The 10,426-nt window shown below is 36.4% G+C and overlaps 1 protein-coding gene across 1 annotated transcript; it reads right to left on the bottom strand.

Annotated features, from left to right (window-relative positions):
* Nucleotides 1-963: 963 nt before the first annotated feature.
* On the bottom strand, nt 964-9,003 carry LOC145950761 (uncharacterized). The gene is made up of 2 exons (XM_083062461.1): nt 6,228-9,003; nt 964-1,315 (listed from the first exon to the last, which is right to left on the bottom strand). Exons 1-2 carry the CDS (start codon nt 7,267-7,269, stop codon nt 1,278-1,280), a joined length of 1,080 nt encoding a protein of 359 aa, XP_082918587.1. The 5' UTR covers nt 7,270-9,003; the 3' UTR covers nt 964-1,277.
* Nucleotides 9,004-10,426: the final 1,423 nt, after the last annotated feature.

The raw sequence follows: 10,426 nt of genomic DNA, 5'->3' as shown, positions 1-10,426 counted from the left end.
CATTGCAATAACTAATTTTCAGTCTCATTGCAATGGAAGACAATTAAATTGATAGAGGCCAATGAAGAAAAGGATGATATGTGCATGATGTGCACTTTGATGTCAGAGAGAGGAGGGAAAAGCGTAAGAGATTGATGATGGATTTGATGAAGTTATTGCTTTTACGTCTTAACCATGTACATGTGAAGAGGCAACATATACAATGCTTGATAGTTAGAATCACCAATCACCAATACCTATTAAGGAAGTTTAAGAGGAAACTAAGCGTGTATCAAGATTTTCATTGAGTTTGCAAAGAAAAAGGGAGAGGATACTGATGTCGACACTGCTTGTGGAGAAGGATTATAAAAATAATGAAGAATGAATCCATTATATATATATATATATAATAAATAAAAAAACAAATGAGCTTCGAAGTTGGTAAAAACTTACAAAGTACAACAATTACTCCGTCTGAACTCAAATATAAATATAAAAAAAACTCACGAATTATGAACTGAAATAGATATAAATAAATCTTAATATTTTTACAAAATTTAATACTATTATATCTAAAATACTCTTCATTTAATTGAGATTTTATTTTCAATGACACTACTTTATTCTTGATAACAAGTTCTAGTGTGATATAGAAAAATATAATTTTTAATTGAAATTAGCAAAATTAAATATTGTCGATTTACTAATTTTGTTAATAAATATAAAAATTAGTTAAATTTTCTTATAAGTCCTAAGGTGTGACACCCTCTACCCCGTTATTAATATACAACAAATGTAACAATAAAATATTTCTTATCTTCTTTTTGGGTAAATAAAATCTTTCATAGTTGACAAATATTTCAAATATAACAAGGTAGAAGATTCACATTCGTAACTCATAAATCATAACTCCAGTGTAAAAATTATAAAAGAAAAGAAGTTAAGATTTTCAATACAATTTAGTGTAAAACAAGAAATCATATATATACAAATAATAATAAAGGAAATATAAATTAACTCCAGTAAAGGTGGCAGTGCCTCCTGGTTAGGAATTAATTTATACTCCCAAATCATATAATAAAAATATAACAAAAATGTACATCTTGGTCTTTTATCAAGAACGTTCAAATTACAATTCTTAACATATATTTTCCTTGAATTATATATGTTATCTACGTTATTTCTTCGTTAGAAATTACAAAAGAAGAGAAACTAAAGTTATAAAAACAATAACATATTAAACTAAAATAACTATGCCCCGATGTCACATCCTATCAGAGCATGCCCAATTGAAGCCTTTAAGCCTCATCACCAACATCCTCATGATGCTGATCACCTGCAACATAATTTAAACATATACAAAAACAACAAGGGAGTGAGAAACATCTCACTCAGTTTCAGGTGCAGAAATAAAGGCTAGATAGCACTCACACACACAACAAATATAAGTCACTTATAAATAATACACATACATCATCAATATCACATATATATTCATTTATCATGCAATGATGTCATGATCTTGACTTATAAATGCATGCATGTGGCGCCATAAGGAAGTTTCACATATCATCACTGGTGACCCTAAGGCACACCTGGTTACATCACTGGTGACCCAAAGGTACACCTGGTTACATCACTGGTGACCCTAAGGTACACCTGGTTACAAGTTACATCACTGGTGACCCTAAGATACACCTTGTTAGCATGTTACATCACTGGTATGCGGCCTCAGCGGCACACCTGGAATAATATATGCATATGATGCATGTCATACCATCATAATCTCATTGACTCAATATTTAACTTTTTACATGATTTCATTTAGTACATCATGTCCTCATTTGTCATAGTCTCATAATCATAGTTTGTCTCAATAGTCAATTCTTAGGTCTCATGTCATTTGTCCATATTTCACATGGTCATGTCATCAATACTCCTCTTAAGGTCCGCATAGGTATTCACAGAGATCCAGAGAGCATTCTTATTCATATTAAAACTCATTTATTATTAACATTAATTTCATATTCATTTATTACTTTCAACAAAGAACAAGGTAGAGTAAATAGAAAATCAGACAGAACAACGACACTTTCAACAAAAACAAAGTAGAATAAATAGAAAATCGGACAGAACAACGGCACCTTCAACAAAAAGCAAAGTAGAGTAAATAGAAATTTAGACAGAACAACGGCACCTCCAACAAAAAAGCAAAGTAGAGTAAATAGAAATTAAACAGAATAACGACAAAGGATTGGGGCCAATCCGACAAACAACTATCCAACAATTATCCCTACACCCGTGAGCGAGGTTCTCACTCCCCCCCTTACCTGGATAAGCGGAGCTGAACTTAGGCAGAGCCTCCTCCTCTGGATTCCCTCTTCTTTTCTCTCTCTCTTTCTTTCTCTCTCTCTCTCTCTCTCTAAAATTTCACTTTCTTCCTCTGTATAAAAAAATTTCACCCCCCTGCCCCTATTTATAGGCAATCTGACGCACCCGGAACGGCCCGTACTGATTTCGGAACGGCCCGTTCCGGATCCTTCAAATCTGGGCAAAATTTGTAACTGGAACGGCCCGTTCCAAAATCGAAACGGCCCGTTCCCAAAAAACCAGAACGGCCCGTTCTGAAACCAGAACGGCCCGTTCTCAATCTCAGAAGAACGGCCCGTTCTCCTTCCGGAACGGCCCGTTCTCCATACCGGAACGGCCCGTTCCAAGGCCGTTCTGGAACTACAAAAACCTCACATTTTCAACATTTGGAACGGCCCGTTCCACTTTTGGAACGGCCCGTTCCAGAACCCAAAATACCCCTATAACTTTATTAAAATTACGAAAATGCCATTAAAATAATAATAAAAATTTGGGTGTTACAATTCTCCCCTCCTTTTAGAAATTTCGTCCCCGAAATTTACCTGAAAACAGAAATGGATGAGCTTCTCGCATCTTGCTTTCTAATTCCCATGTAGCACTTTCTTCAATATTTCCTCCCCAAACGACCTTAACCAAAGGGATTTCCTTTCCTCTTAGTTGTTTCACTCTCTTGTCATCAATCCTTAGAGGAACCGTTTCATAAGTAAGATTATCCTTCAACTGAATGTTGTCAGACTCAATGATATGGGAAGGATCATGGACATACTTTCTGAGTTGGGAAACATGAAAGACACTATGGAGATTTGAAAGAGATGGAGGCAAAGCAATTTGATAGGCCACTTCACCGATTCTTTTAAGAATTTGATAAGGACCAATGAAACGTGGAGTAAGCTTACGGGATTTCAGTGCTCTGCCTACTCCTGTCCAAGGAGTGACTTTAAGGAATACATGATCACCTTCTTTAAACTTAAGGTCTTTTCTCCTCTTGTCATTATAACTCTTTTGCCTACTCTGGGTTGCTCTCATCTTCTCTTGGATCATCTTAACCTGTTCAGTAGTTTGTTGAACTATCTCAGGTCCTAACATGACATTCTCTCCAGGTTCTGTCCAACATAAAGGTGTTCTACATCTCCTACCATACAGAGCCTCATATGGTGCCATCCCAATACTAGAATGGTAGCTATTATTGTAGGTAAATTCTACCAAAGGTAGGAAACTATCCCAACTACCCCCACGTTCTAAGATGCAAGCCCTCAACAAGTCTTCCAAAGATTGTATGGTTCTCTCAGTTTGGCCATCTGTTTGGGGATGGTAAGCTGAACTCAATCTAAGCTTAGTGCCTAAAGCCTTATGCAAACTCTCCCAAAATCTAGAGGTGAACCTAGGATCTCTATCAGACACAATACTAGTAGGAACTCCATGCAACCTCACGATCTCACTGATGTACAACTTGGTTAACCTCTCCAAAGAGTACCTAATATTAATGGGAATAAAATGGGCAGACTTAGTCAATCTATCCACAATGACCCATACAGCATCCAAGTTCTTCACAGTCTTAGGTAACCCAACTACAAAATCCATAGAGATGCTATCCCACTTCCACACAGGCACATCTAAAGGTTGCATCAAACCTGAAGGTTTTTGATGTTCTACCTTAGCTTTCTGACATACTAAGCAAGCATACACAAATTCCTCCACTTCCCTCTTCATCTTAGGCCACCAAAACATCTTCTTAAGGTCTTGGTACATCTTAGTGGCTCCTGGATGGATACTAAGGATACTCTTATGACCTTCTTCCAGGATTGCTCTCTTAAGTTCTGGCACACTAGGAATGCACAACCTATCCTTAAATCTTAAAACTCCATCCACTCCAATTCTAAACTCACTTTTCACAGCTTGATTCAACTTCTCTACCCGACTCAATAAGAAAGGATCCATCTTCTGACCTTCTCTAATCTCATCTATCAAGCTATTAGTCACTCTCAAAGCTCCCAACTTAATACTCTTAGAGGTCAACTCACACCCTAAGCTCATATCCCTAAACTCCTCAATCATTTGCATTTCCCTAATCATCAAGGAAGACATTCTCAAAGATTTTCTACTCAAAGCATCAGCTACAACATTAGCCTTGCCAGGGTGATAATTTAATTGAAAGTCATAATCCTTAAGAAACTCTAACCATCTCCTCTGCCTCATATTCAATTCCTTTTGGTCAAACAAGTACTTAAGGCTTTTATGGTCACTAAAAACCTCAAATCTAGACCCAAACAAGTAATGTCTCCACAACTTGAGCACAAAAACTATTGCAGCTAACTCAAGGTCATGGGTAGGATAGTTTTGCTCATGAATTTTAAGTTGTCTTGAAGCATAGGCTACTACCTTACCCTCCTGCATAAGCACTCCTCCTAAACCCAATTTAGAAGCATCACAAAATACCTCAAAAGTCTTACTAGGATCAGGTAATACTAACACAGGAGCACTAGTTAATCTCCTCTTAAGTTCTTGAAAACTTTCCTCACACTTAGAATCCCACACAAAAGGTTGGTCTTTCTTCGTCAGCTTAGTCAAAGGAAGAGCTAGCCTAGAGAAATTCTCTATGAACCTTCTGTAATAACCAGCTAGTCCTAGAAAACTCCTAATCTCAAATACTGATTTAGGTGTTCTCCACTCTAACACAGCTTCTACCTTAGCAGAATCTACAGCTATTCCACCCTTGGATATCACATGTCCTAGAAAGTTCACACTATCCAACCAAAATTCACATTTTGACAATTTTGCATACAACTGCCTCTCCTTAAGGGTTTGAAGAACGATCCTAAGGTGCTCAACATGCTCCTCCCTAGTCTTGGAATACACTAGGATATCATCTATGAAGACCACTACAAATCTATCCAAGTAAGGGTGAAAGATCCTATTCATGTAGTCCATAAAAACACCAGGTGCATTAGTCACACCAAAAGGCATAACTAAATACTCATAGTGCCCATAGCGGGTTCTAAAGGCAGTCTTAGGAACATCCTCAGCTCTCACTCTAATCTGATGGTATCCTGACCTTAAATCTATCTTACTGAACACACAAGCTCCAACTAGTTGATCCATAAGGTCATCTATCCTAGGCAAAGGATACTTATTCTTAATGGTCACTTTATTCAGTTGCCTATAGTCTACGCACAACCTCATGCTCCCATCTTTCTTCTTAACCAACAAAACAGGCGCTCCCCAAGGCGAGACACTAGGCCTAATGAATTGTTTTCCTTGTAATTCCTCTATTTGTTTCTTAAGCTCAACTAACTCTGTAGGGGACATCCTATAGGGTGCTATAGATATAGGTGGGGTACCTGGTACTAAGTCTATGCTAAACTCAATCTCTCTCTCAGGTGGTAAACTAGACATATCCTTAGGAAATACTTCTGGAAATTCTCTCACTAAGGGAATCTCATCTAGCTTACTATCAGTCTCAAGTGTTAAAGAAGCTAAGATCATGTACACTTTTTCATTGTCTTTTAAACAAGTTTTAATGTCAGCAGCACTAAGAAATTCCGTACTCTTACATTCACCAAAGGAAATAGATTTCTCAAAGCAGTTTAAAAGGACATGGTGAGAAGATAACCAATCCATACCAAGAATTACATCTAATTGACTAAGAGGTAAACAAATTAAGTCAACTAGAAACTGCTTATCAGAAACTGTCAAAGGACATTTCAAACACACTAGGGATGTAGTCACAGGACCATTAGTAGGGGTTTCAACAACTAAATCAAAATCTAACAAAGACACAGGCAAATTCAATTTTTGGACACAAGAGACAGAAATAAAGGAATGAGTTGCACCAGAATCAAATAGTACAACAAAAGGAGTCTCAGCTATGAAACAAGTACCTTGTATCAAATTTTCTGACCGAGAAGCTTCAGCACCACTAAGAGCAAATACTCTCCCCACAGTCTTTGGACGCTCAGTTTGCGAACCCGATCCCATAACACGTGTTCTTTGTGATTCAGGACATTGGGTACTGATGTGACCTTTACCATTGCAGTTGAAGCAGGTAACTTCCCTGTCACGACACTCAGACTGATTATGACCAACAAGTCCACACTTCCAGCATCTTACTGAAGGAGTGGACACAGACCCTCCAACACTTCCAGTAGCACTAACAGTGGATCCTCTAGTAAGCAACTTGCTTTTATTAGCAGCAGCTTTACTCCCTTGAAATCTATTAGAAGCGGAGTAAGGCTTGCTCCTACCCGAAGTACTAGAACTCACAGCACGGATAGGACCTCCAACTCCTTTATAAAAAGCAGCACGAGCACGGTTGTCATGATCATAAATGCTGCACTTATTGACCAGAGTGGGAAAGTGATATATCTCCTGATAGTTAATTGCAGTTTTTACTTCCGGACGCAGACCATTTACAAATTTTATGCATTTAGCTCTTTCACCACCCTCACCATGGTAGTGTGTGCAATAACGAACCAAAGCATCAAATTTGGCAGCATACACAGCCACTGTGTCGTTCCCTTGATTCAGCTCAAGGAATTCCATTTCTTTCCGACTTCTCACATCATCCGGGAAATACTTCTCAAGAAAGACCTTCTTGAAGTTGTCCCAATTCAAGTGCACCCCTCCATCAATCATCCTCCGAAGTGCTCCTTCCCACCAAAAATGAGCATCAGCAGTCAACATGAATGTGGCCAACTTCACCTTCTGAGCGATGGGACAATCCATAACATTGAAAATTTTTTCTATTTCTGTTAGCCAATTCATAGCAGCATCTGGGTCATATCCTCCTTTAAAGGTAGGTGGGTGATTTCGTTGAAATTGCTCCAACCAGTTAGGAGCGACCTCAGTCCTATTATTATTATTCATAGCTTGTGCTAATGCTTGAAGAGCATCGGCAATCGCACGATCATTTCTACCAGCCATAGTCTAAGAAAATAATACAATCAATAAACATAATCAATCATCATACTATCATACCAACAAGTTTTACAATCAATTCAGTCCATCATTCATGTACCAAATAAACATAGTAAACCAAATAAGCATAGTAAACTCATAACTCACGGTCGATTAGATCGACCTGCTCTGATACCACTAAATGTGACACCCTCTACCCCGTTATTAATATACAACAAATGTAACAATAAAATATTTCTTATCTTCTTTTTGGGTAAATAAAATCTTTCATAGTTGACAAATATTTCAAATATAACAAGGTAGAAGATTCACATTCGTAACTCATAAATCATAACTCCAGTGTAAAAATTATAAAAGAAAAGAAGTTAAGATTTTCAATACAATTTAGTGTAAAACAAGAAATCATATATATACAAATAATAATAAAGGAAATATAAATTAACTCCAGTAAAGGTGGCAGTGCCTCCTGGTTAGGAATTAATTTATACTCCCAAATCATATAATAAAAATATAACAAAAATGTACATCTTGGTCTTTTATCAAGAACGTTCAAATTACAATTCTTAACATATATTTTCCTTGAATTATATATGTTATCTACGTTATTTCTTCGTTAGAAATTACAAAAGAAGAGAAACTAAAGTTATAAAAACAATAACATATTAAACTAAAATAACTATGCCCCGATGTCACATCCTATCAGAGCATGCCCAATTGAAGCCTTTAAGCCTCATCACCAACATCCTCATGATGCTGATCACCTGCAACATAATTTAAACATATACAAAAACAACAAGGGAGTGAGAAACATCTCACTCAGTTTCAGGTGCAGAAATAAAGGCTAGATAGCACTCACACACACAACAAATATAAGTCACTTATAAATAATACACATACATCATCAATATCACATATATATTCATTTATCATGCAATGATGTCATGATCTTGACTTATAAATGCATGCATGTGGCGCCATAAGGAAGTTTCACATATCATCACTGGTGACCCTAAGGCACACCTGGTTACATCACTGGTGACCCAAAGGTACACCTGGTTACATCACTGGTGACCCTAAGGTACACCTGGTTACAAGTTACATCACTGGTGACCCTAAGATACACCTTGTTAGCATGTTACATCACTGGTATGCGGCCTCAGCGGCACACCTGGAATAATATATGCATATGATGCATGTCATACCATCATAATCTCATTGACTCAATATTTAACTTTTTACATGATTTCATTTAGTACATCATGTCCTCATTTGTCATAGTCTCATAATCATAGTTTGTCTCAATAGTCAATTCTTAGGTCTCATGTCATTTGTCCATATTTCACATGGTCATGTCATCAATACTCCTCTTAAGGTCCGCATAGGTATTCACAGAGATCCAGAGAGCATTCTTATTCATATTAAAACTCATTTATTATTAACATTAATTTCATATTCATTTATTACTTTCAACAAAGAACAAGGTAGAGTAAATAGAAAATCAGACAGAACAACGACACTTTCAACAAAAACAAAGTAGAATAAATAGAAAATCGGACAGAACAACGGCACCTTCAACAAAAAGCAAAGTAGAGTAAATAGAAATTTAGACAGAACAACGGCACCTCCAACAAAAAAGCAAAGTAGAGTAAATAGAAATTAAACAGAATAACGACAAAGGATTGGGGCCAATCCGACAAACAACTATCCAACAATTATCCCTACACCCGTGAGCGAGGTTCTCACTCCCCCCCTTACCTGGATAAGCGGAGCTGAACTTAGGCAGAGCCTCCTCCTCTGGATTCCCTCTTCTTTTCTCTCTCTCTTTCTTTCTCTCTCTCTCTCTCTCTTCTCTTTCTCTCTCTAAAATTTCACTTTCTTCCTCTGTATAAAAAAATTTCACCCCCCTGCCCCTATTTATAGGCAATCTGACGCACCCGGAACGGTCCGTACTGATTTCGGAACGGCCCGTTCCGGATCCTTCAAATCTGGGCAAAATTTGTAACTGGAACGGCCCGTTCCAAAATCGAAACGGCCCGTTCCCAAAAAACCAGAACGGCCCGTTCTGAAACCAGAACGGCCCGTTCTCAATCTCAGAAGAACGTCCCGTTCTCCTTCCGGAACGGCCCGTTCTCCATACCGGAACGGCCCGTTCCAAGGCCGTTCTGGAACTACAAAAACCTCACATTTTCAACATTTGGAACGGCCCGTTCCACTTTTGGAACGGCCCGTTCCAGAACCCAAAATACCCCTATAACTTTATTAAAATTACGAAAATGCCATTAAAATAATAATAAAAATTTGGGTGTTACATAAGGGATTATTGAGCGATAATAAAATACTTTCAATTAGTAAGCCTAAAATATTAAAAGAAAAATATCTTACGTAAAGTTTCTTTCCTTTTCACAAAAAAAATTAAAATTTAATTAAATAAAATTTATTTGTTTAAAATAATATATATATATATATATATATATTGTTTTTTTTTTTAATTTCAACCACTTTTCGTTGTGAAGGTTTAACTCTGAAGGCATCGAATTAGAAAGAGTCAAAGGATATTGAATTTTTGAAAATGAACAGATAAAAGATAGATTATGGAAAAGATATTAGAGATAAAAATGAAGAAAAAAAAACACAATCAAAATCAATTACGAGCTATGTACACTAAAATTCTAGAATGCAGTTTGGAAGTTGTACGTCAACTCAATTTTAACTGTACAGTGTTGTTGTTATTTGTTGGGTGGTGGCTCGATTAATTGAGACCACACAGTCACACTCTTCACATACCAGGACCAGACCACCAGTTCGACAACTATATAAATTCGAAAAAATATTAGAATAAATTACGTTCACACTTTTTTTATATATATTTTTAAAATTATATTCAATATTCTTCTCTTATTTGGATTTATAGTGAGACCTTTTAATGAATAAGTAGTTAAAAATGATTTGATAATAATAGTAACTAAAAATAATGATTCTAAATTTGGAGATTAAATCAAAACTTAACTATTTTATATGGACTAAATAATAAGTATAATCTGTTTAAAAATAAAAAAATATAAAAATAATATTCAAGATATTTAGTGCCTCTATGTATTTTGTTTAAAATTAATAATAAAAAAATAAAAATAATAGAGGTTACAAAATATAAATCAAGTAAAAT

This window comes from Cajanus cajan, chromosome 8, assembly GCF_000230855.2.
Source record: "Cajanus cajan strain Asha chromosome 8, NIPB_CcT2T_4, whole genome shotgun sequence".
Taxonomy (NCBI): domain Eukaryota; kingdom Viridiplantae; phylum Streptophyta; class Magnoliopsida; order Fabales; family Fabaceae; genus Cajanus; species Cajanus cajan.
This window is presented reverse-complemented; position numbering and strand designations above follow the sequence as displayed.

Coding starts and splice junctions, on each gene's coding strand:
- LOC145950761 (XM_083062461.1), bottom strand. CDS start 7,269: ATGGCTGGTAGAAATGATCGTGCGATTGCCGATGCTCTTCAAGCATTA. Junction 1,316..6,227: donor GTCAGAAAATTTGATACAAG/GTACTTGTTTCA, acceptor ATTATGTTGCAG/GTGATCAGCATCATGAGGAT.